The following is a 27,546-nucleotide window of genomic DNA, read 5'->3' as shown; positions in this document are numbered from 1 at the left end:
TTGAAGCATCGCAAATACAGTTTGGTCCAAAAATAGCAAGAATTACGACTTTATTCAGCATTGTCTTCTCTTCCGGCTCGAGCGTGAAGTCACGTGACTGTAGTGACGTTGCTGCTCTGTCCCTTAAGACATGTTTGCTGAGTTTTATTTTTTTTTTTTCAAACTTATAGCGTGCGTCTCCCCAGACTGTAAATGAAGCTCGGGCGCACAAAAGAAAAGAAATACCCTGATAGCACACAAACATCTCGAAGACGTCTATTTGATGTCTGCGTTTACATCTGCAAGACGTATTATTTAGATTGTTTGCTCATCTGCAATACGTCTCTGAGACGTTTCCTAAAAGATGTCATATAGACATATTGAAGACATCTGCAAGACGTTTTTGATTTAGAATGTATGTAAAGCAGCTCTCTCTAAGACCTTAATAAGACGTTTTTACACACCAGATGTATTCCAGATCTCCAGATCTTTACCAGACATCTTGCAGACGTACCTGTGCTATCTGGGATATAAAAGAAGCTGGGGCGGAACAAATAACAGTCAACCGCATATACGTCAGCCGCGTCACTGACTTTATGGGGCGCCGCAGTCGGATGACGTCAAAGTACCGCGAGAGCTCTTTAAGAAATCTTACGGAGTAGTTTAATTTCGACTCGCTCTCGCGGTACTCTGACGTCATCCGACTGCGGCGCCCCATAAAGTCAGTGATGCGGCTGACTGTTACTTGTCCAAACACACAGAAGTTACACAGAGAGAGAGAGAGAGAGAGAGAGTTGTATTATTTATATAATTGGCTACATGTTTTGTCTATCAATATTTTCCATGAAGTCATTGGCTGATGGAGGAACGAGCGAGCGATTGGTAACATCTCTTAAGGACTTCACGTTTTCGACGGTGCTGTTTTTGGATTATCTATTATTTTAAATACAAACTTTGAAGGCGGGTTCATGTGTTTAACGGAACGTAAATACCGGAGTGTAATCTGATATACCCTTACATATTACGATGTAAATAGTCCTCAGATTGTATATTATATTGTATTACCAGAAGTTCATGCGAAATAGACTATATATCTATATTTCACGGATTATACGCATTTGTGGACAAAAATCATTGGATGATTCACACATCTGAAACAGACTGGATTCGACTTGTGATCCCCGCAAAGGTAACGTTAAAAGTCCTGTTTATTTTTGCGTTTTGTCATTCGGACTTCTGTAATAAAATACTACATATGATGGTAGAATCTCTGTATCTCAAAACGGCTTTACAGGGGGTATGGCTTAGCTAAATGAGATGTAAATGAGCCCTATTGTCTCTCCAGCCAGGGAAAAGGGAAAGTGTTAACTTTTTTCTTTCTCAAATTTCTCAGCATTCTCTTTCTTGAATGTGTTACATTCAAATGGCCACAACTTCTCCAAATCTTATCAGATTTCCATGTGTTACACATCGTTGGAAAGCTTAAAATCTGCACTTTCAGAATCTATGAATAACTCAAAATGCCCCAGATCCGACTTGTGTCCCTACTTTCCGTGACTGGTCACATTTGTTTGTATTTGTTTTTGTAAATGTGTTTGTGTCTAAAAACATTTTTTATTTTGTCATGTTTTTAAGAAGCTGTGTTTTGGAGTGATGGAGTTCATTTGTGTGACTCTGATGATTATTATTGGAATCACAGATTCAACAGCAGGTCAATATTCACACATTATAACTATAACATTAACTTTTTGTGGTTACAAGCCCATTGTTACAAACATTGACTATTCATTTATTTTTCATGAATGGTTTCTTTAATTTTAACACAATGAAACCACACAACACCTCTCTGACAGCAGATTTCAGACCTGTTTTCTGTCTCTTACAGATCAGTTTGCTGTTGTTGGACCTGCAGCTCCTCTCCTCGCTGTAGTTGGTGAAGATGTGATTCTGCCCTGTTCTCTCAAACCCAACATCAGTGCTGTAAACATGAGAGTCGAGTGGTTTAGACTTGATCTCAAAGACTCAGTAGTTCATCTCTATGAAGATCATGAAGATAAAAACACAAATCAGCTTCAGTCGTACAGAGGAAGAACTGAAGTGTTTAAAGATGAACTACAGAAAGGAAACACATCACTCAAACTCTCAAGAGTTCAGATCTCTGATGAAGGAGCTTACAAGTGTTTTATTCAGTCCAATACCTGGAGTGATGACATCACTGTTGATCTCAGAGTTAAAGGTGAGCAAACCACTGTTTTATTGTTCTTGTACTTGTAAGTGATGTTCAGTATTGGGTTAAGTTAGGGTGACCATACGTGCCATTCTTCCCGGACGCATCCCGTCCAGGATTTTGTGTTCGTCTTCCGGAAGTCATATTTTTCGACCACATACGTCATAGAGGATTATTATTATTGTTACAGAAAAGCAACCGTTACATTTTAAGGTAAGAATGAAACTATGATTGTATATCTTATGTTTTTAACTGAATGGCGTATGCGGTCAACAATTACGACTTCCGGAAGATGCACCGAAATCCTGGACGGGATGCGTCCAGGATGAATGGCACGTATGGTCACCCTAGTTAAGTGCATGTTGTCATAATCACAATAAGCCAGAAGAAGACAAGGAAAAAAGTATAGGAAAAAAGTTATCACTAAATTAATGTTTTTTTTTCATTCTTGATGTGTAGCTGTAGGAAGTCCTCCACTCATCACTGTAGATGGATTTGATGTTTCTGGTGGACTTCATCTTCAGTGTGAATCTAAAGGTTGGAACCCTGAACCTGAACTTGTGTGGCTGGACAGTGAAGGAGTCACTTTGACATCTGAAAATACAGACGCACAGAAAGAGACAGATGGATTCAGAGTAAAACACATGATCACTGTATATAACAGAGACAGTAAATATCACTGTAGAGTCAAACTGAGACATCACATGATGGAGACTGAGATTATTACATCAAGTAAGTACACACACACTGTTTCTAATGTTGTATTTTGTCTCATGATGATTTGATGCAGTAATACATAAAAATATTCATAATTCAAGTGAATATAATCAATATTAGATAAAGAGAGTTTTGTTTTACAGGTAAAATGTTTAACTCTTTGAGGTCATCAGTGATCTTGATTTCTGTTGGATCTGTGCTCGGTGTGATCGCTGTAATATTGATCGCTGTGTTCATCTATAGAAACAGAGTTAACATTCATGATTGGTTTGTTATATTTATTATAATGTATGTACTGTATATAGTGTGACCAAAGGTTAGTTAGATTTAAAGAAATCTCATCAGTTAGTGGAGTTCAGTGTGAAGTTTTTCAGGTTTAGATTCAACTGAACACACAGTGATTTGAGATGTAACTTCTCATACCGTAGTGCTCAGACAGTTTTATGATTTGTGCTGTGTGGTGTAAACTGAACTGCATACATTATCCTGTAAAGACATCACAGTGTCAAGTGGACAAATCAAATTCAAACCAGAAAATTATCTTTATAAAAAACTTTTGTATGTCTGTAGTTATTATTCCTGTAATAATTATATCTGTTGAATGTTTTTCTCTTTAGGACTACAGAGAAAGAAACAGACTGAGGAAGAGAGACTACAGAGTGAAGAAGAGAGAATAAAAAATGGTAATTATGTCTGTTGGTTATTTATGTTATTAATTTATTGTAAATTGAAAAACAGTTTTGATTCATTAAATATTAATAAATAATCATGTTATAATCACCTGTATTTAATTTAATTTGGTAGTAATCCAGACACATAAACATTTAGTTTATTATTTTTAATAAAATAACATTGGTGTATTCATGTGTTTTATGTCTTTATTTAAAAACTGTGTTAAACATATTTACAGTGTTGAGTGATAAATGTGTGTGAATTACACTTAACATGAAGTTTATTCAATGACACAAGACTGAAGACAAGAATCACTGCCCAGTGTGAACTTCAAGCTGTATTGTAATTGTATGAATTATATAAAGTTATAAAGAGTATTTCTAACAGTCTTGATGTTTACAGTTCACAACAAGACAAACATCATGATTTAAAGCTGTTTGCTGTCTTAGGTCCTGGACTGTGTGTTGTCATTTACAGTAAACATTTATCAGGAGTTGTGCGGTCATCTGTACTTAACAGAAGAAGATAAAACAGTTTCTGTAGTGACCCATGAGTCCTGATCTCAACCTGACTGAGATACTTTAGCATCATCTCAAATAAAATTACATCTCAGTAATATTACTGAACATAAAGAGTTAAATAGCCTATGTAAAGAGAATCAGTGCAGAAATATTATTGACTCTTGTGTTGATGTGAAGCTGAAATAATCACTCAATACATGAAACACTCAGTGGATGTTACTGCTGATAAAAGAGAGAAACTCAGTCATTATGATCAAGAGTTCACAAACTTTATCCACCTGCACTGTAAATGTTTACACAAACATCTGTGTGTCTGTTGTGTGATTTAAGTGTAGATGATCAGATCAAATTTTGATAAACAACATAGTAAACATAAAATCATTTATTAAAACTTGATAAAATATTAAAGTGTTTATGTTTGTAATTATTGTTTTCACTTTCATTTAATTTTGTTGTGTATATCTATTTTCTCTTTACAAATTAAACTCTCTAGAACGTCAAACACTTTCACTGGCTGTAGAAACTGGTGAGTTTATTTTTAATGCCTTTATTAAATGATTCATTATTAGACAAACTTTCATTTGAAATCGAATTAAACACATTGTCCCCTGGTTTCACAGACAAGTCTTAAGACTAGTCCTAGACTAAAACATGTTTTAGGTGTCTCAACTAAAAATAACTTGCACTTACAGATCTTAAAATAATATTTGCCTGTGTCATTGATTTTAAAATATGCCTGTGTCATTGATTTGTCTCAGGATACACATCAGTAACATCTTTTCTAAGGCATGTTTATAAAAGATGCTTAAACGTCTTAATTTAACTAAGGCCTAATCCTGGCTTTACTGTAGATAAGCCTTGTCTGTGAAAATAGGTCAGTGTGTCGTATCATATGCAAGTAAAACAGATTTATTAGATTTTACTGTAATGTTTTGATCTCATTCTCAATCTTAAAGGAACAGTATGTAGGATTGTGGCTAAAAATGGTACTGCAATCACACAACTGGTGGCCAATACACAACATGACAACATAAACATCAGTAGAGGGCTGCAACTCCACTTTTTAAATGACAATCGCCATGTCCCAAATGGCACACTCCGGACTTGTGGTCCTCCTCAGAGTCCACACTTTGATGACATCACGTAGTCCAGACTTTAGGGACCCTTGATGCGAGTCCACGGGGGTGCACCGGAGTCGTATTTTGGGACAGACTCGAGCATCACACCGGAAATAGGTAGAGAAGTTGCCCGTCAGTGTGAACTCCTCCCTTCCGTCGTCTGATTGCTCTGATTGCCCTTTCGCAAGGACTTCTGGGTTGGTAAAGTGTGCGAAGCCTGCTGCAGTGCAGGCTTCGCTGAAGACCGCATCAAGGGGGCAAAGGAGGCGCTGATGAGCACACTTCAAAGCGTAAAAATGACAGATGGGACACCCTACGGACTCGTAGACTAAGCAAGAACGCGCATTTTAAGGCCACAAGACCGAAAAGTCCACATGAAGTGCGCCATTTGGGTCAGGGCCAATATCTTGGCCGGACCACTGTTGTCAGTGATACAAGTATTTGAAATTAAAATGATTTCTTAATGTCTAGTGACATATCAGGGCCATTTTATGATTAATTGATATACATTTCTTACATACTGTTCATTTAAGTATAATTGTGTTATGATCTCTGTTTAACTCTTTACTGTCTGTCTGTTTTTAGTGAAATCACTGTTAAGAAAATATGCAGGTAAGTTAAAGTTTGATGACATCATTAAAGTGTTATAGATCTACAGCTGTTAGATGAGACTGTATGTGATTTTATTGACACATTGAATTTGTTTGTTATCCTCTTTTTCATCTGTGTGCATTTTTTGTTTTATTGTTCAGATTTGTCTTGTTGTACATTCATCTGTAAAGCAGAAATCTCAATATTTTAACAGTGAATGTGACTCTGGATCCTGATTCAGCTCATCCACGTCTCATTGTGTCTGATGATGGGAAACAAGTGAGATATGAAGAACAATCAAGAACAGTGAAGGATGGAGATCAAAAGTCAAATAACAAGTTTGATGAACGTCTTTGTGTTCTTGGAAATGAAGGATTCACCTCAGGGTGTTTTTACTATGAGGTGCAGGTGAAGGGGTTAAGTGAGTGGTTTGTGGGTGTGGCCAGAGAATCTGCTGAGAGGAAGGGGGGGATCTGGCTGAATCCTGAGAATGGATACTGGATGGCTGGTTTGACAGGAGGAAAGTATGAGGCTCCTGAGGATGTTCCTCTTCCCCTGAGTGTGAAGCCTCAGAGAGTCGGGGTGTTTGTGGATTATGAGGAGGGTCGAGTCTCTTTTTATGATGTGGAGTCTATGTGTCATATCTACTCTTTTACTGAACAATCTTTTAATGAGGAACTATATCCGGTCTTTTGGCATATTAACCAAGCACCACTCATCATCTGTGATCTCTGAGATTTAATCAAAGAAATAAAAATCCTCTCCTTAAATTATTTCTGTAACTTTGAATGGGATTATACACATGGATGTGTTTGTCATTTTCAGGAACGTGATGATGATATTTTTTGTCCCCTGAGAGAAATATGTTTTGTGTGTATAGCAGCTGTATAACAAATTAAACCATAAAAAAAAAAATACGGTTGTGTCAATTACACCAGAGTTCAACAGTTTTATGACCAAAAGAACCAGACTGTGAAAACCCAACTAAAGTCATAAAACTGATGTCTAAAAAACTGCAGTGAAAGATTTAACAAAAATGAGGAGATGATCACAGACCCCAGATTAGTGGCAAATAGGAACTCTGTTTGTTGTTCAAAGTCAGGACATTAATCAGGTTACTTCTTAAAGGTCCTGTTTTTTGTAATGCCATTTTTCAAACTTTAGTTAGTGTTAGAGCATAAATAATACCTGCAAAACTTAAAGCTCAAAATTCATACAAAGCGATCGATTTTCTTTAACAGAATTCCCCTTTCAAAGACTACAGAGAATGGTCGGTTTGGAGTACAGCCCTCTGTCTTTTAAGCTCAAATGGCTCTGGAAAAACAAAGCTGCTGTTGAATCACAACACACTAAACAAGCTACACAATCAGAACTTGTGACATAAGTAAAGTGTGTGAAAAATAAAAAAAATTTACACACGAAACATGAACACGTTATATTGTGCACAGTAAACACATAGCTTCGAAAACACAGGAAAAAAGTGACCTTTAAAAATTTGGGGGTCCACATCAACAGTAAGCTTTGGTGGCAAAACAATTCAAGTGTTTGTATACAGGGGTCTTTTAAGAAGATTACGATTGTTTACAGTGAGCAGATATATTATGCATATATTTTACATTAAAGTTTATTTCACGAGTTTACACGTACATGAAATCGTAATTTGGGTAATTCATATATATTAATTTATGCGTATTTGGCGTGCTGTCCGGGGAGGGCTCCGAGCTCGGAATATGGCCCGAACCCAGAGAACTCCCCCCCCCTTTAATCACTGGGAGAAGAGCCTAGGCTAGAGTGAGGTGAGGGGGTGGTGGAGGGATGCTGTTGAACTTGTCGCGGGATAGAGGTGAGAGACGGCTAAATATACCGGTCTTCACGTCAGTGATTGGTTGATTCCCTAAACGTGCGCCTCCCGAACTTTGTTAAAATAAAACTTCATTTTGTGATATGAAATTATTGTCTGGTTTGGAAGTCTGATGTTTAAAATGAAAACTCAAATAAATAATCTGCTGAGAGTGTCAGGAAAAATCATTGAAAAACTGAAGCTCAGTTTCTTATAAGATATTTTTGTGCAGTTCACCATACAGCAGGGTAATAAGATCTTATTTAACTATTTACATGTGTTCAACTCTGCAGGAACTCTGATAAGAGATTTTATGGTCCTGTTATGTTGACAAAATCAATAAAAATATTAATTCATTTCACTGTAACACTGATAATAGACTTAAACATTAATGTAAAGGATGTGTTTTCTATTTTGTGGTTATGCATTTTAATGGTATTGTGTTTAAGGAATGTAATGCTGAAGTCGAGGGTGTAACTTTGGTTTGAGAAGTGGGGGGACACAAAATGGGAGAAAATGTGTTCGGTTTGAATCCCATTCCCTGCATTTACATACGTTTAGAGACTTTGGTGATAGAAAATACAGGAAATAATTAAGTTAATTATAATGATAAATTTTGCCAAGAAGAATATGCTACTAAACTATGTACAAGGTTTATTTATGCATTACTGTTTCTACACTGTAAAAAGTCATTCTGTAGGCTTGTAGATTTAATTAATTTCATGTAGTTTGGTAATTTTTTGTGTTAAAATTCTTTAAAAATGACTGGAATAAAAACAACTTATTGTTTTTGTGAAGGACTTAGCTATTCTTATTGTGTATCTACGATGTAGCAAATACTGAATAAATCCAACGTAATACAAATGAGCTGTTTTAAATTAAAAACCATTTCAGGTTGATATGCAGGTCGTAAGCGCTGAGCAGACGGATTTAGGAAATATTTCTGTTATTGTGCCAAAATTCAAAGTTTTGAAAGCATTTCAGTCAAGAATGTATGTTTTTTAAACAAGAATCTGCAGTAGGTTCATAAAGATATCGCCTATTAAAAACATTTCCTTCGCGTTTTTGGCGATGGGAGCTCCAGATAATCAGCCGGTGCTTAGGGATCATATATCCCGGACAACGGCGCCTCACCTCGGCCAGTCTCGCTGAAAATCACAGCTGGCTGTTACGTCAATATAGTGTTTAAACTGTGGATAAAATTCATTTCGGGTAAATTTAACGGGCAATCTTTGGTCTTATAAGTCTATAAGCAGTGTTTCTTTGTATAATTTGTTTGTAATTTGTAAATATTAATTACAATAAGGATTAATATGAACTGGGTTTGGACCAGGTTTGGACGTAACTTCAGCTTTATGCTGCCTTCATGTGCTATCGTAATTATGGTAAATACCAAAATCCCACTTGGAAAATGCACATGAACACCCCTCATGTGGTATTTTCCACTGGGCAACTCGTAAAATATTTTGATGCCCGAGTTGCCGAGATGAGATTACCTTTGACCTTTTCAAAATGGCGGACAGCAGCAGCAACGTTGTGAATGGTTGAATGACAACAAAAGCAATGGTAAATACCAGTTCACAAATGGAAAATGCACTTGAACGCAGCAAACTGGTAAATTCTAGTTCACAAATAGAAAATGCACTTGAACACAACACGCTGGTACATACCAGTTCACAAATGGAAAATATCATCTTTCCCATAGCACGTGAAGGCAGCATAACTCTCATAGATATGTAATATGTATGTATCTATTATGACAAATTCTGCTCGCTTGCTCGCTTGGTTCGTGTTTTAAAGATAAATGTGAATTTACTGCGGTCTTTTTCGGTTTATTTAGTTTTGTGTTAATTATATCCACAAAGTATTCGAATAAATTGGTAATGTAAAACTATTCTCAATAGACCTTTTGCGTGTTTGCAAACAGAGATGACGTTTTTTTGTGGGCGGAGCCCAACTGGTGGCAGAAAGTGAATGCTTCTCAATAGCTGTGTGAAGTGTTTTAGCATTAAACTGTGATTTTTATGGATCCGGTGTTCTGTAGAAGTCTGTTTCCCCTATATTTCTCTTAAGTGTAATGTTTCTTATGACGTTTTCACCAAGTTACGTTTATTTTTTAAATAAATTAAAAGTTTAAATGGCTTGGCTACTAATTGTGTGCATGTATGTAATGTATATGTATTGTTTTTTATTGGTAAATCAATTATTTTTATAGTATGAATCGCTGATGTACTTATAAGAGCAATATCATGTATTCTGTATAATATCATTTATTAAATATTTCATAATTTTCCTGTTTTCAATTTCTTCCTTATATTTATAGCCTACGTGTTTGTTCTAAAACTATTTTGTTTACATACAAATTAATTTGTATAGGCCTGTTTATATATAATTAACACTTTACATCGTGTGTGTGTGTGTGTGTGTGTGTGTGTGTGTGTGTGTGTGTGTGTGTGTGTGTGTGTGTGTGTGTGTGTGTGCTATGTTTATATATTTATTAGTAAACATCATAATTTAGAACAAACAGGAAGAAGACATAGGCTAAGATATAAGGTAAAAAGAAGTAATAGAAAACTGAAAAAATACGAAAACTTTAATAAATGGTAATATTATTGATATTATGAACTCATTCAAATCTTTAATCTTTCTGAATAAATTATAAACGTAACGTGATGAAAACGCTATAAGAAACACATAGAGGGATCAGACTTCGACAGATCACCGAATATCTTCTCTAATTATTTTCTATTCAAATTATTAAAAGATTTTCATATGATTTCATCACTCCAGTCTGTCCGGTTGAGGACTTTTATTGCAACCATAAACACCTACGTTTATCTTCAAATGGTGTCTTCGACGACGGTATACTACAAAAATGAATGTCCTCTATTTTGGCATTCCTACTCTGACACTCAACAGCACAACAAAACATTTTCTAGTGAGTTATATTGTTCGTTTCACTCGTGTCTCATTCATTTCCACTGTTTTTCTGCCACCACATGCGTGCGTGACGTAACTGTGACGTCGACTCGCAAAAGGTCTATTGCGACGCCCTGTGTTGAATATTCCCGCGGAAAACATGAACCATTGCTGACTGAATTGTTTGACAAAGGCCTCTTACTGGAGTACAGTATCATTACTGATGGGAAATATAACATTATTCATTTAATTCCACAAAAGGTGAGTAAGATATTAACGTAAATGTATAAGTTGTCTTTTTAAAATGTTTAAGCTTTCTACATAATGTAAATTGAACTTTAATTATTATTATTATTAATTTCGCGACCTATTATCTAAATTGTGTGTTCATGAAGGCCTGTACTGCAGTTTCCTGCAGGCAACGTGAAACATTGCTGAGGGAGAACTTTATTCACAACAAAAGGTGAGGAATATTATTAAATAAATATATTGTACATATTATATTGTGTATATAGTGTATGTGTGTATATATACACATGTGAGTAACTTGGTTAACAAATAAATATGTGACTGTATCCTATCGTGTGTCAGAAAAAAATGTAGGGAAAAGATTTGCCCTAATTATAAATATAGATTATGTTATATCTTTTCAAACATTTTTTGATATTATTTGTAATTCCAATGAGAATTTATTATCAGTTTTCGATATTACTGCACATTTCAAAGACACCTAAGCCACAAACTCAGATGAACTCCATTGCACATATCTTCCAGTTTTCTTTAAAACATTTTAATATACAAGTTTAATGTGTGGATTATTTCAATATTCAAGCTGTATGAATTTATAAAGGTTTTAAGACAATATTGCTGTTTAATGTTGCAGGATAATGATGAAGAGGCGGGACTTGGGCAGCTTGTGATGGCTGTAATTGTAAAGAATGGATCTTCTAGGAGTGGAAGCCCAAGGGATGCTGGAATTATTATCGAGGCCTTAAAGGTGTTTCCAGGGCAGGCTTTATCCTCATTGGATTGGATCTATGCATTGAATCTCCAGTATCCCAGGCCAGGGGCGCCGTAAGGGGGGGAAAGTTAGGACGATTCTAAGGGCCCATGAACTTTTAAGGGCCCCAGCCAAGGACTGTGCCGCACACGCAACCCCCTTAAGCTGAGCCCTCTTAGACCTGCCCCGTCTTTACTCTGCGTTTTAGCACCGTCTTCAATCCACCGTCTCACAGTGCGCGTGAACTTCAGAAGAGAACAAGGTGTGTGTATTTACTGCTATTTCCTATGATATCTGCATATGTGCACTTCCTTACTATAAATGCAGTTTACACAATGGGACGCTGGAGCAATACAATGCAGTTTTCTTTCCACTGTAAAGTCTTCGCTCTGTTCACCCCAGTTTAAAAAAACACAAGGTGATTTACGTTCCCTGATTTATGTTATGATTCTAACGCGAAGTCAGCCCTTATAAGCTGTTTAAATTAACGTAGCCCGTATAAGCTAATTAACATAAACTAGAAATGCGATCGGTTACACACTGTTTTGTTTTGTAACGCAATATGCCAAGGAAGGATTTTTATGCAGTCGTAAATCGAGTTGGTTGTGACAAAACTGAAATGCAACTAAGGCTAAACTAGTCAAATTATGTATATTAAAGCTTCTCAACTTGCAACAGGGTTAAGAAATCAATGGAAATCTATGTCGTAATCTGCTATAGTTGTCATTCATTTCATTTTAGAGCCCCGGTGATTAAAAAACAGTCTGAAGAACGATTTAATAACAGTATAGCTGTTTTCTTAAAGAGTAACTAAACCCTAAACGAACTTTTTTTAGTTAATGATCTGTAAGAATTGGGTTTTATTAGTGCTGTTCATTGATTTTAGTACGTTTTTTGACATTTGGATATAAAGTGTTTCAATACTACAATGGTGTAAAAACGTCTGAGTGCTGCCCTCTTCAGGTTAAACGGTGGCTACTGCAGTTGAATTTTCCTATTGAATGTTGGGTCCAAAAAATGCCTCGTGATGTAAGCAGGTTCAAGCTCACCACGCCGCTTTGGTCAAGCATTGTTGACCCAGTCTTATTTCAGGCAGAATGTACATAGAAAAGATGCATTGTTGTTGTTCGCCATTTTAAAATGTTACAATGTCGTGTGTGTAAGAGCTCAAGTATACAGTATGTCACTGAGACTGCCTGTGAAAATCAGAAAAGTCTCAAATCTTATTGTGAGATAAAAAGCATCACAGTTTAATTTCAAGCATTAATTTAACTATGATTTCAATTGCTGACATGACATTACTCAGTCAACATTAAAGATATCAAGTTTATATTTTCACAAAATGTTCTTTACATTATATAGGATGATTTTATGTGGAAAACAGTAAATTACAAAGAAATACTTCAGCTGGGTTTTCACAGGCATATGGTCACATTTATCTTTAATCTTTAAGAATGTTGCATTTTCTCTGAATATTTGATTTAATGTACTGTATTTTTCAATTAAATTTGCATTGCACAATAAATTATCTTAGCTGCAGACATTTTAGGTATCTATTGATAACTGTGGTCAAAACAATAGCAAAATAAATAGTTCTGTATTATTAAATTACAGACAAAGATTTTGAATAGCTACATTAGGTTGGATTGTATGTTTGGTACGAAATGGGTATGGGGGGCCTGACCCCCTATTTTTTCATAGGGCCCAAAATTTCTAGCGGCGCCCCTGGGCCAGACATAAAAATATTAGTTTTCCCGGCAACCTCTGACTAAGATCAGACTGACAATTTTGTGTCCGTGAGATATACGCAACGGCCGGCGTATACTCTGTGCGATACTGGGTCCCTAATGAACGAATAACTAAGACTATGGGAATTTATAAATAATCAAATATCTAAATTATGATCAACAGATAATTGGAATAATGCACTAAATTCTTATTATATTAAATTGGAGTCAGATTATAATTTAAATACAGAGGTCAAAAGTATTTTAATTAATCCTGATATGGAATTATTCTTCTAGAAGCGCTGAGGAAGGAACGAACACGAGACCCCTTCACCCACCCCACTTGTATCTGTCGTTGGGCTTGTGGGTGGTACCTTACATTAGCATGCAGGACACTGCTTAATAATAAAATGTATTTAGGAGTTTTCTTGCATTTTTGTCCTGGAAACAGAAATGCCACAGATTTGGTAGAATAGCCCAGATGAAAATATTTAAAATTCAAGTGAATAATCATTGATATTAAGTGAAGGGGTTATATGACCCCTAACATTTTAATAAATCTATAGGGTTACATTTTGATTATTTGCTTTAACAATTTAAAAGACATATTTTTATGTTTTATAATATTATTCATATTGCTTTTCCCACACAGTTTAACTGGGTGTTTTGACATAAAGATGTCCAGCTGCTGTTTTAAAATGATGATCATATCTGAAAAAAGTTAGACAGTCTAAGTTGCACTGTATTTGAGCCTAGTATAGTACACCATTTGCATATATTAATAATGAAAAAGTAAGTTTTGTACGTTTTCTTTTACAGGTAAAATGTTTAACTCTTGGAGGATATCAGTGGTCCTGATTTCATTTGCTATTATATTCAGTGTGATCACTGGGATATTGATCGCTATGTTCATCTATAGATACAGAGGTAACATCCATGTTTGCTTTATTATGTTTACCTTTTCAGGTTTAGATTCACTTCATCATCAACTGAGCACACCGTGATTTGAGATTTCATTTCTCATACTGTAGTGCTTAAAAGTCAATAATTTATACTTTTCAGACAGATTTATGATTTGTGCTGTAAACTGAACTGCACACATTATCATGTAAAGACATCAGTGTCAAGTGGAAGTGGGCAAATCAAAGTTTAAACCAGACAACCGTATTAATGGTAAATAATTCATGTTTGTAGTTGTAAAGAAATAATTTCAATGTTTTTTCCACTTCAGAAATACAGAGAAAGAAACTGAGTGAAGACGAGAGACTAAAGACTGAAGAGAGTAGACTAAAAAATGGTAATATTGGGTCTCATTCACTAAGCATGCATATGCACAAATTTGTTTGTAAAATGTGCGTATGGACGTTTTTACTTACAAATCATGATTCAACAAAAACTTTCATATAAATTTATTTTTAAATGTAGGCAAAAACGTAAGAACAACTTAGGCCACACATGCACAATTAAAATGAACAAGGAAAAAGAACCCTATAATATATATCTGTGTATAATTTATATATTTTTTCCTTGTTCATGATTATTGCACACATGTGGTCTAAGTTGTTCTTACGTTTTTGGCAAAGTGGGCATTTTATTCCAAAAACTGTTATTTCTGGACGCAGCATTGAGTTCCCTCGAAAAGGAATGCCTCGGTTACGACTGTAGCTTTTGTTCCCTGAGATAACTTGACATAACTCCTTGTGCCTGTAGCACTTGCTTCATTTTTTCCAGAAGCTGGCATATGTTGTTTACGCTTCCTATTTATACCCTCTGGTATCTGCCGTCACTTGTGACATCATCTCTCGTTGCTGATAAAATAGGAACTAGTTTTATAAGTTAATTAGATGCGTGCATGCAAAAGTTTCATTTCATGACGCAGTGTCTCGTTCCCTATCTCAGAAAACATAGGATACAGTATTAATCAAGATGTTTCCTTTATAAAGAGGATATGTGCCGTAATACTATTGACTCTTGTGTTGATCTGAAGCTCAAATAATGGTCATTATGATCAATAGTTCACACAAACATCTGTATTTCTATTGTGAGATTTAAGATCAGAGCAAACTTGACAAAATAGTTACAGTGGGGAAAATAAGTATTTGACACATCAGCATTTTTATCAGTAATGTTGACACATAATTTCCACCAGGTGTAGCCATTAAGCCAAATATTGAATTCATACAAAGAAATCAGAACATTTAAGTATACAAGTTGAGTCATAATAAATAAAGTGAAATGACACATGGAATAAGTATTGAACACATGAAGAGAACAAGGTGCAAAATGGCAGAGAAAGCCAGATCATCACCTTAAATCTCTCAGTATTGAGAGAGAAACCCTGCCCCCTATCAGTACTAAGTGATATCAGCTGCTTTAGTCCTAATTGATGGCCTATAAAGGCTTCTCATTACCCAAGAGGAACACAGGAAAGACTTCATGATGGGTAAAAGCAATAACTCTTTCGAGATCTTCATAATCTTATTGTTGAAAGCATTTTGATGGGAATGGTTATTGGCGCATTTCCATAATGCTGAATGTTCCTGTGAGCACTGTGGGGGCCATTATACGGAAATGGAAAGAGCATCACTTCACCATAAACCGGCCACAATTAGGTGCTCCACGTAAGATCTCGAAACACGTAAGTGCGAGGAGTCCAAAGAATAAACAGCAGAGTTCTCCAAGAGCCATGAACCACTCGGGCAGAAGGCCAGAAAGACCTTGTATCAGCAGGTACTGTTATTTCAAAGAAAACTATAAGCAATGCACTGAACCACCATGGCATCCATGCACGCTCACCAGGCAAGACTCCATTGCTGATCAAAAAGCATGTTGAGGCTCAGTTAAAGTTTGCAAAAGAGCATTTGGAGAAGCCTCTGGATTATTGGGAGACTATAGTATGACATACATAAAAGCAAAATTGAACTTTTTGGCAGTCATTCTAGACACCATGTTTGAAGAAGACATGGCACTGCCCACCACCCCAAGAACACCATACCAACAGTTAAGTTTGGGGTGGAAGCATCATGGTTTGGGGCTGCTTTTCAGCAAGGGGTACTGGCAGACTTCATATTATTGAAGGCAGGATGAATGGAGAAATGTACCGGGACATTCCGGATAAAAATCTGCTGCCATCTACCAGAAAGCTGAAAATGAAAAGAGGGTAGACATTTCAGCAAGACAATGATCCCAAACACAAGGCAAAGGAAACAATGAAGTGGTCAATCAATCACCTGACCTAAATCCCATAGAAAATCTATGGAGAGAACTGAAAATCAAAGTTCTTAAAAGAGGCCCAATGAACCTTGAAGATTTAAAGACTATTTGTTTGGAAGAATGGTCCAGAATCACCCCTGAGCAATGCAGACGACTGGTCTCTCCATACAAGAGGCTTCTAGAAGCTGTAATCACCAACAAAGGCTTTTCTACAAAGTATTAAATAAAGTGTGTTCAATACTTATTCCCTGTGTCATTTGACTTTATTTATTATGACTCAACTTGTATACTTAAATGTTCTGATTCTTTGTATGAATGTTTGGCTTGATGGCTACACCTGTGGAAATTTTGTGTCAATAGCACACTTATAAATCTCCTTACTGATACTGAAAATGCTGATGTGTCAAATACTTATTTTCCCCGCTGTAAATGCTTGTGTTAATAATTGTTGTTTAAAGTTTAATTTTATTTGACTTAATCTGTTTTCTCTCCTATTTACAACTTGAACTCTCTAGAATGTGAGAGACTTGCAATGATAGAGAAGGGGACTGTAGAAAGTTGTGAGTTTATTTTCATATCTTTATTCAATTATTAGATTTTACTATAAATGTTTTAATGTCATTCACAATCTTCTATTATGATCTCTGTTTAACTCTTTACTGTCTTTCTGTTTTTAGTGAAATCACTCTTGAGAAAATTTGCAGGTAAGTTAAAGCTTTATGACATCATTAAAGTGTTATAGATCTACAGCTGCTTGATAAGACTGTATGTGGTTTTCTTGACACATTGAATTTTTTTATATTTTATCAGTGAAAGTGACTCTGGATCCTGATTCAGCTCATCCACATCTCATTGTGTCTGATGATGGGAAACAAGTGAGATATGAACAACAATCAGGAACAGTGAAGGATGAAGATCAAAAGTCAAATAACAAGTTTGATGAGGAACTCTGTGTTCTTGGAAATGAAGGATTCACCTCAGTGTGTTTTTACTATGAGGTGCAGGTGAAGGGGTTAAGTGAGTGGTTTGTGGGTGTGGCCAGAGAATCTGTTAAGAGGAAAGGGTTTGTCAGTCTGAATCCTGAGAAGGGATACTGGGTGGCTGGTTTGAGAGGAGGAAAGTATCAGGCTAGTGAGTATCCATATATTCCTATTTCTGTGAGCGTGAAGCCTCAGAGAGTCGGGGTGTTTGTGGATAATGATGAGCGTCGAGTCTCTTTTTATGATGTGGAGTCTATGTGTCATATATACTCATTTACTGATCAATCTTTTAAGGAGAAGCTACATCCGATCTTTTGGCATAGTAACTCTGCACCTCTCATCATCTGTGATCTCTGAGATTTGATCTAAATATAAAAATCCTCTCCTTAAGTTATTTGTGTAACTTGGAATGGTATTATACAAAGGGATGTGCGTGTCATTTTCAGTAATATACATTTGATGCTGATCTGGTAGGCTCTGGCATAAAGCTTGTGGCACTGGAAAGCCTTGTTGACCGCTGTTCACTACTAAAGGACTGTAACAATCTTCTCAATAATGTCATGGGGAGTCATTTACCACCTGTTGAATCTGTGTCTAGTCAGATGAATTCAGCATTGAAAACACAACAAAGATTATTCAGTAAACTCTGCTCATTTTGGGGCCACCCTACATACACCTGGCCCAATGCAGCGAAAGTTTTATTTGCTTTTCACTTTTAAGTCCTGCGCCACGATGTATACATACCACCTGCATTTGCACCCATTTGTGCGCCCATGGCTGGTCTGAGCCAGAAGGGTTTAGGCGCATTGTTGGTGCATTGAGGCAACTGAAATGGATTGTGCCACTGACCAACTAAAATTTGATCTAAAGTCAATGGCACATTTATTTATTTTTTTAGTGTTAGTATTATGCACCTATAAATGGGAAGACAATATGCTTATTACACACAAAACCATTTGTGCTGGCAAAATGAGTCGGAATGAGCAAATTTTCAAAAAATTAGTTATTTATATTTTGGCATTCTCTATTAAAAAAAACTTTAAAAAAGTATGATTTGTTGAAATCTAATAAAAAAATGACAGAGCTTCACCTGTTTGAAGTTGACAGCAAAGTCATTTGTGAAAAATCTAAATGACTGCATCCATATCTTATAATCACTGATAAAACAAATAGATTAGGCACACACAAAGTCAAAAACAATGTCTATAGGAAAATATATGTTTAACTTCAGGGCCGTGCACAGACATTTTGAGGGGCAGTGGCCCAAACCAAACAGGGGACACGGGGGGCACAATTTATATGGTTTTAACAATATGATGTGTTATAGATTAGTATCAAATAATATAAGTGATTATAATGGAAAATAGACTCTATAACAAGATTTAGAGTGTGACAAAACTTCTTAATATTCTATATGATTTACATGCTGAAGCTTTGAATCCATGTTTGCAATTTTGAACAGCTTTTGCAGCCTCCCTTCCAACTCTGTCTTTTTTTTAAAAAAACATTGTTTTTTATTTTTTGTCGACAAAGTGTGCCAACAACAGCAAATTTGGTGTTATTTATATTAGATCTCATCGGGTACATTACACATTAGACAATCACTGTAATTCTAAAAATGTTTGCTAAGTTGTTAGCACTTTAGAAGACAGAGAGCAAATCATCCACAGAAATACAAAAACATAGGAAAGCCAAGAGAGGTCATCCATATTTTTATTTTTGCTGCTTGTTTTCTCATGATCTCGAGATAACAAAAGTTGTTTTCTCGCTATCCAGACATAATAATCCAAATGCAATAATGTAATTTCCTGTCCATAATATTTCATTTATTTTGAAGTGGACTGCTGATGCATATGGAGTCTTCGCCGTTAGCAAGCGTAGCTAATTGTCGATAGACTTAATAAATAAATAAAGTCTGATATTCGTGAATTTAGGGACCATCTCTAAAGTGCACTGTACACGTTTCTATCTTCAATAGTATTTAACAGTTTATTGGAATAAATATAAAACATCTAAAAAAGTTTGCATTATAGTTGACAACCACGAACACTTTAAAGTTGGTTTTGTGACTGTTTGTTGACTTTAAGTTATTCCATTTTAATGCTGTTTATAGTGGAAACGTATATGGTGTAATTTAAAGACGGTCCCTAAAGTCACCGCGCTATCAAATGGTCAATTATTGGCAAATCTGTTTCATCTTGAGCGAATCCCTGATCTAAGTAAAATCTCATTTGTTCATCCATGCTAATTTAACTAAATATGCTTTTGCAGTCTAAAAATTATGTTCTATTGAGTACACGTAAGCTTTAATCACATCACAAGAATACAACTTTTGTTATGTCGAGATCACGAGAAAACAAGCTGCTGTTTTCTCGAGATAACAAGAAAATTAAATAGTGATCACGAGAACACAAGCAAGCAAAAATAAATATAGAACACGACCTCTCTCGGCTTCAAACTACCAAATTACTAATTGAGCAGCTCAACAACTGAGGTAATGTAATGAATCTACCTGCTAATACAACAAACTGTCGTCTTCGCCCTTCAAAGAGGGGACACAGAATGTGAGAGATGCTGCGGAGCGGGCGGGAAATCACGAAGTGGATTACCAGAAACAGTGGATCTTTAGAGGAGCGGTAACAGAACACTTTGACTGGGGTTGGTGAGAGGGGCACCTTAGCCGATTAGGGCAGAAGGGCAGTTGCTCTAGCCACCGGGCCACCCCCCTGTGCACGGCCCTGTTTAACTTTTTCCTTTCTTTTATTGTTTGATTGATGTTGAGACAGTCAGCTTTAAGATTTACTGTATTGCAGGGATCTAATATAATGTTACACATCAGATATTTTTTCCTCACAGTTAACCAAACACTCACTTAAGACATAACAGATTATATCTCCGTGAATTCTTGTCAAAACAGATTCTTTTTAAATTGCAATTCTGTATATGTGTACATATTGGGTTTGCGCACTCCCGCATATGTGTCCATGCTTCAGATCTGTCTGTCAGTGCGAGAAAGATCTTTTTCGAGTCTGTAACTCTTAATAACTCCTTCAACATCAAGCAAGTCCTGCATTTTATTTTCTAATGTTTCTAAACCAAAATCAAAATGTCAGATGCGCATGTGGATGGATGCATCCACAATCTATATTTATACTATCTTTTGCCTGTAGCTCAAAGTTAGACAGTACGCATTACAACTAATTTTGCCAACACGGGTCAGATTTAAAAATAAGAAAAATTAAAGGATTAAAATGTAAAAGATTATTATTGTGTTTCTTGGATAATCGTGTGTCATATGGTGAGATGAAAAACACTCACAACGGTCTCTCAGGTTCTGAATCGTTGCGGTTCTTGAAATGTTTGTAAATCTCCTGTTTGTTACAAATAAAGTGTTTTTTGAGTGCAATTTTTTTTTGCATATTTGTAAATTATTCTTGTAAAAATATTTTTTGAGTTCACAGTGATCATTTATCCATACTTTTTCAGGACACACCCTAAGTGTACTTGCGCTGTGCACTATGGATCATATGCTTAGATCATTAAAAAAGGGCCTTTATTTTATCATCGCTTTATCTGCCTGATGGTCTTCTTCATCTCTGTCTCTGTCTCATGGTTGAGTAAAAGTTTTAACTCACAACAGAGTTGACTAACTTTAAGTAACATACAAGATCATTATCCTGATAGAGACTGACACCATGAGTTACATCAACAATAAATAACACACTTCATTAAATCATCAGCATGTTTTGTTTGAAATATTCTTGTAGTCACTTTGTAAAGTCCTGTTACAGTTCTGACTTCAGTTTGTGTAAATGTTCATGACTTCTGATTATACTTTGTTGGTTGCATTTTTTTTTGTCTGATTGTATTTTGCGGTAACACTTTATTTTACGACCCGCAAAGTACCGCGTAATTAAACCGAATTTACAGCGTACCTATTTGTAACAACAGAGTACCTCTACAGTACGTACTTGTAGTTATAAGGGAATAATATTTTAAGTTTGGGGTAATAAGGGGGTAAGAATATATGGAAAATTATTCTCTAAGTATTTCATAACTACAGGGTACCTATTGTAATATTACGTGGTATGTATGACTTACGTCTATGGGTAATATGGTCTATGTGTAATAGTTTTTTTTTTCATATTTGCTACTTACCTGATGAAGTGTTTTGTATAGCCTACAGTTGATGTCTACAAGCCACGTCGGCAAATAAAATATAACACACAATAAAGATAATAGCAACTTGTACCTCTTTGATCTGTATATGTATACAGGAGTTACCAGGTAACTCTTATATTTGCGGGCTGTAAATTGAAGTGGGGCTTATTCCCCGATTGTTCTGTGTATGTACCAGGTAACTCTCATATTTGCGGGCTGTAAACTAAAGTGGTGCTTTGTTCACCTCTTGTTAATAAATGTTATAGGGTAAATACCATAAACATACAGAATATTGTTATTTTTATTTTAAAACAACTTTTTTCAAAACATCTTTAAAACACTATAATTAAGCCAACACTTAATGTTTATTATCACATAACTTTTATTTAAAATAAAAAGTCATGACAATTTTTCATTGTTTTTGCGGCTTGGCTTCCTCTGTTGGTGTTCTTGTCCACTCGGATGATGAGTTGATGTCGTCTCACAAATGCTGTTCTGCATTACATATAAAAAACATAAATGAAAGCATTAAGTAAATGTTTCTTAACTGTGCATTGACAGAAACAGAGTTTTCTAAGACAGTTACGTTTATAAATTTTAGGCTTACTTATGTGCTAGCTAACCTGCTACCGTTAGCTGGCAACTTTCTTGAAAAACATTGTTTGAAATGCGTGAGTCATGTATTAACAAAACCAGTCACCTTATCCAGCATGCGGATCCTGCTAACATCACTCGCAGCCGTACTCCACAGTGTAGAACGTTTTTAAAACCTCTTAAAGAAATTTCACCTCAGGATCGCGTTCCAGCAAACCCTAATACTGCGCAGTAACCTACGCATGTAGTCGTCTTTTGCTTTAGCGGGAGCTGATATCTGCTGTTGTTTCATTCTGGTTTGCCATTGCATAAATTATATTTGGCTAAAATACTTGTGTTTACAGTAAATAAATTGCAAAGCACCACTTCAAATATGTCCGCAAATGTAGGAGTTTCCTGGTAAATATGGAATAAGTTGCTATTTTTATTGTACTTACCTTAAAAAAAGATAACCACATTAAATCAGCTGGACTTTTGTTATTAAAAGCAAGTAATATAGGCTACTAAAATAAAAGTGATATCCTGTTATATTTATTTGCCGATGTGGCTCGTAGACATTGACTGTATACAACATTCAGTAGTCAATAGGAAAAATTCACAATAAAAAATAAATAAAACATAATTTCCCCATAGACTTGACTAGGTCGTGCATGCCACGTAGTATTGCAGTGGGTGCCCTGTAGTTATAAAATACTTAGAGTATAAATAATTTATAATTCTTCATGTTCTTGCCCCCTTATTACCCCAGGCTTGAAGTATTGTTCCCTTATACCTACAGGTTACCTACCCTGTTGTTGCGGGTGGGTGCGCTGTGGATTCGGTTTGATTGCGCGGTGCTTTGCGGGTCGTAAAATAAAGTGTTACCCATTTTGCTTATTGGGAAGACAAAGTGAGACAAAGAAAAATATTTAACATAAGATTGTGAATGAACATTTTACATTTGCTAGGAAAATTATTGTTCAGAGATGTTGACTGTTAGATCACAAAGCTACATTTTGTTTATTGTGATAAGCACATGTGTCACATCAATAAATCTTTTGTAGTCATTTGTTTTTTTCTTATTGATTTTACTTTGATTTTGAGACATTAAATAATATTTGTGAAACTGTCTGTAAAATCCTGGCAAGTATTGTAATGTTTTACCATTTAGTACAATATTTCCAATTCAACTTTTTTTTTGCTGTTCAAATTAAACAGTGATGATGTTTACAAAAAAGTCTGAGCTTTTGTGTTTATTTTTTCACATAATGGGTTGATACTGATGGACGTGTTTGAAATCTTTTTAAATCTAAGGAGGGAGGGTAATTATAGATGAATTCTTAGATGGGTTTAAAATAACATAAAACTAAAAATTTTATATTCTTGAGAACTTAAGTGAAACAAACGTTTATTATACTTTATTATTACACGGCTCTCTGGAATGCTTGATTCTGATTGGTCAGTTGAGACATTTGCTGGTTTGCTTTTTCAAATAATAACCGCTCCAAAGTAATAACGCATAGCCGGTACTACTTGTAGGATTAAAATCGCTCCGCGCCAATAAAGATTACTGTTTGGCGCCATCTTGTGACAAACACTGGACAACCACAACTACGAATGGAACATTTTGACATTAATTTTAACATGTACGGAAGAAACAAAACATTTAAACAGTGGATAGAAGAACGAACAACGACAAGACACAGAGAGCTTACTGAGACTGAACTTGACAAAAAAGAGCATGACAGCTACGAAGCCAACACACAAAAAAATACAGAATGGGCATTAAAACTTCTCAAAGACTGGCTAAAAGAGAAAAAATGGAGACAGACAAGTATGAAGCAGAGGATCTTAATAAGGTATTACGATCATTTTATGCATCTGTGCAAAGTTTTGCGGAAGGATAAAAATGTTAATTTAAAACAAATATGCCAATAAAATGTTTCAAAATCATATTCATGTCCAGTTTTTTTCTTATTTGGCAAGTAGCCGTGTAATAAGCGGGATAATGTAGAGGCAGCCGGTAGTTATCGGGAGATAAGCCCCTTCAGGGTGATACAAGACCCTCCGCTTCGCGTCGGGTCCTGATCACACTGTCGGGGCTTATTTCCCGATAACTACCGGCTGCCTCTACATTACCCTTTACTTAGTCCTTAAGAGAGAGAGGGGACTGCTCTCAAGTCACATGAACAAACCAGAGATCATGGGCCTCATTTATAAAATGCTATAAATTATATATAAAATTAATTAACGCATAGAAAATGTGAGTATACCTCACTTTCAGATGTGAAATAAATCGCAAATGAGCTTAAAATTGTGCACAGCTGAACAGTTGCAGATTTCCATCTTTAAACGATTTCTAATTAATGTCTTTGACATTTAAAAGAGCACATGATAATGTTTAAATCATTTTGAGCAGCAAGAATGGCTTATACTTCCAAAAACCTGCAGTCGGTCAAGCAAACGTCTGCTCAGACACTGAAAAGCACTTTTCCACGTCAAAGACAGTTTGCATAAATATGGATTCTACCGTGGATTTTTGCATACACACACACACTTTACGTTCATATCTGTGCATATGCACGCTTTATAAGTGAGGCACCAGATCTCATCGCATCTGCTTGTATAGTAAGTGTTAACAGCACCATGAACTGATTGCAATATCCAGGGGCGCTGTAAAGGGGGGGGTAAACAATGACAATTCTCGGGGCCCACGAGTAAGAGGGGGCCCAGAGAAGCCCCCAAATTTGTGGTGCTAAAAAATATTTAATAGTAAAAATGATTAGCTTTAAATTATTCTATTTGCTGTTTCCTGGTATCAAAAAAAGTGTATTTGTTTAGGAAACACAAACGTCCGTGTGCCCCTTTCCCCCCTCTCAATTATCATAAAATGGTTCAGTCCACCCAAATAGCGCCGGCAAAATATCAACTTGGCAAAACTCAAGTTAAACAGCGCAAAATGACTGCCTGTGGACGTTATAGATAGAAATGATTATATTTCTGTTTTTATTCACACAATAAATATTTAAACTAGTTTAAATGAAAATTCATGTAGTTTTAGGAAAAGTCAGGGAGCAGCAAGGCTTTATGATTTATTTAGACAAAGTTATTGACTATACAAATTTCAAAACGGTCAAAATGACGCCTTGTTCGTTCTAGTGTTAAAGATAATTACCACATTGCAAAAAATAATTTTCAAGAAAAAATTCTTAGTACTTTTGTCTTGTTTTCAGTAAAAATATCTAACATTTCTTAAATAAAGATGCTTTTTCATGATGAGCAAAACGACCCAAGAAAATTAATCTAGTTTTTAGACCAGAAATATTAAATTTAAGTGATTTTGTGCATAAAACAAGCAAAAAAATCTGCCAATGGGGTAAGCAAAAAAAATCTTGAACATTTTTCTTAAACACTAAATTCAAGAAAAATTTTTTTTTATTTGCTTACCCCCTTAGCAGATTATTATTTTTTGCCTGTTTTATGCACAAAATCCCTTAAATGTAATATTTTTGGTCTAAAAACTAGACTTATTTTCTTGGGTTGTTTTGCTCAAGAAAAACCATCTTAATTTAAGAATTTTTTGATATATATTTTTACTGAAAACAATACAAAAATACTAAGAATTTTTTTTCTTGAAAATAATTGTTTGCAAAGCATAAGTTTAAATGTTACAGTTAAAATGACTGCTGGTGGCCGTTCTAGTGTTAAAAGTGCATGATAAGGGAACTAAATTGTCTCCCCATGTTAGGTCAAGAAAACGCTGGAAAAAATAACAATACACAGTTTTAGTTAAACGTTCAACACTGCAAAAATTGACTTTCTTACTTAGTATTTTTGTCTTGTTTTCAGTAGAAATATTAGCCTAGAAATCTAGACGCACCCTAGCGGCCGCAAAATATATTTGCTGCCAGGGTTTAGTCTAGGCCCTCACAATACACTTAACAGCTCCAAAAACCAAAATTTGGTCAGGCCAATCACATCGTGTGTAGCGTCTGTGGGGCGGGCTTAACATGATGACGACAGAGCTGCAACGGTTCCTACTTGAAAACAAAGAATGGCTGCTGCTGCTGGCGAACAGCTTTCTTTTGAAGCGGCTTTGGCCGCAACTCTGGAGGACTTAGACTTATGTTTTTCTTTGAGAGAAGAGCAAATAACCCTACTGAAGTCCTTTTTAAGCAAGAAAGATGTGTTTGGAGTTTTGCCGACTGGTTACAGTAACTACGTCACCTTCTTCGTTGCTCTGATTGGTCATAGCGCTATCCTATTGCGTGCAGAGGCATTTTGAGGGACAACCTTATATCCCGCCCCTTGCATTGAGCCGTTTGTGTGAAGAGTTGCCAGACCTTACATCTTGATGTAGGTCTGGCTAACCAGGCTATAGAAATATCTAAAAATTCTTAAATTAAGATGCTTTTTCTTGATGAGCAAAATGACCCAAGTAAATAAGTCTAGTTTTAAGACAAATTAATATACAATTTAAGTGAAATTGTCCTCAAAACAAGCAAAATGATCTGCCAATGGGGTGAAAAAAAATTGTGAAATAAGATTTCTTTTTTCTTAAACACTAAATTCAAGTAAAATTTTCTCACCCCATTGGTAGTCAAAATACAATAAAAGATCATGATTTTATGTAAATTAATATGAAAAAAGTCTCAGCTGTGTTGGGGGCCCTGTCCAGATTCTTTTCATGGGGCCCAAAATCCTTAGCAGCGCCCCTGGCAATATCAATGAACATTTACTGTATAAGCCAAACCTAATTTACACTCTTCAGTGCTTGAAACAGATTACATCTCCACTTTATCCCACAAAAGCCTCAACTGACTTGACCTTGGGTGTTGTTGTCTAATATGGCACTTCTTCAGGATTACAGCACAGCTGTGTTGATCTGTGTTTAAAATTCTGCTTTTGGTTGTTTATCATCTGTTCTCTGGGTCTTACTCAAGAGATGAACCTCTGGGTCCAAAACCATTGCCACTGGAAATCTGCTTAATGTTAGATTTTAACAGAGCACACTTGAGTCTCTGTGAGGTGAGTTAAACCAGACAAACCTGACTGATGAGATACCAGACACAATAATGTTTCCAAGGAACTTATAAAACCATTTCACACGGGTTAAACATCTTAAGTTACATTAAATGCTCTGAAACAAGAACATATTTGGAGTCTCTGAAGATGAACTGAATCTCACTCCAGCTGTGGGCTTCAGAATTACCAAACAAACTGTGTGCTGTCAAAAGTTTTGATATCTGTGGCACTGAAATGTCAGACAGCACATAATCTTCTAAAAAATTAATTTACTTCATATCAA

The 27,546-nt window shown here is 35.7% G+C and overlaps 2 protein-coding genes and 1 long non-coding RNA gene across 3 annotated transcripts in view; 2 read left to right on the top strand and 1 right to left on the bottom strand.

The window, feature by feature from the left end:
• The window catches only part of LOC129425993 (E3 ubiquitin-protein ligase TRIM39-like), a 315,525-nt gene that overhangs the window by 22,038 nt on the left and 265,941 nt on the right, over window positions 1-27,546 (top strand). The window lies entirely within an intron of this gene.
• LOC141351267 (butyrophilin subfamily 1 member A1-like) lies at window positions 1,548-18,602 on the top strand. The gene is made up of 14 exons (XM_073857921.1): window positions 1,548-1,690; window positions 1,865-2,215; window positions 2,666-2,938; window positions 3,067-3,173; window positions 3,549-3,606; window positions 4,610-4,642; window positions 5,820-5,846; window positions 6,040-6,549; window positions 7,898-7,913; window positions 14,105-14,238; window positions 14,543-14,608; window positions 17,040-17,084; window positions 17,202-17,228; window positions 17,335-18,602. The coding sequence occupies exons 1-14, from the start codon at window positions 1,633-1,635 to the stop codon at window positions 17,859-17,861; spliced, it is 2,232 nt and encodes a 743-aa protein (XP_073714022.1). The 5' UTR covers window positions 1,548-1,632; the 3' UTR covers window positions 17,862-18,602.
• LOC129451613 (uncharacterized) lies at window positions 22,030-22,477 on the bottom strand. The gene is made up of 2 exons (XR_012359014.1): window positions 22,366-22,477; window positions 22,030-22,160 (listed from the first exon to the last, which is right to left on the bottom strand). It is a non-coding gene; the product is annotated as an uncharacterized lncRNA (long non-coding RNA).

The sequence above is a fragment of the Misgurnus anguillicaudatus genome, chromosome 19 (genome assembly GCF_027580225.2).
Source record: "Misgurnus anguillicaudatus chromosome 19, ASM2758022v2, whole genome shotgun sequence".
Classification (NCBI taxonomy): Eukaryota; Metazoa; Chordata; class Actinopteri; order Cypriniformes; family Cobitidae; genus Misgurnus; species Misgurnus anguillicaudatus.
Note: the sequence above shows the minus strand (reverse complement) of the source record. Positions and strands in the feature narration are given on the sequence as shown.

Excerpts from the sequence above, each read along its gene's own strand:
- LOC141351267 (XM_073857921.1), top strand. The coding sequence starts at position 1,633 with ATGGAGTTCATTTGTGTGACTCTGATGATTATTATTGGAATCACAGAT. Across the intron at positions 2,939-3,066 it reads GACTGAGATTATTACATCAA|GTAAAATGTTTAACTCTTTG; the intron begins GTAAGTACACAC and ends TTTGTTTTACAG. Across the intron at positions 3,607-4,609 it reads AGAAGAGAGAATAAAAAATG|AACGTCAAACACTTTCACTG; the intron begins GTAATTATGTCT and ends TAAACTCTCTAG.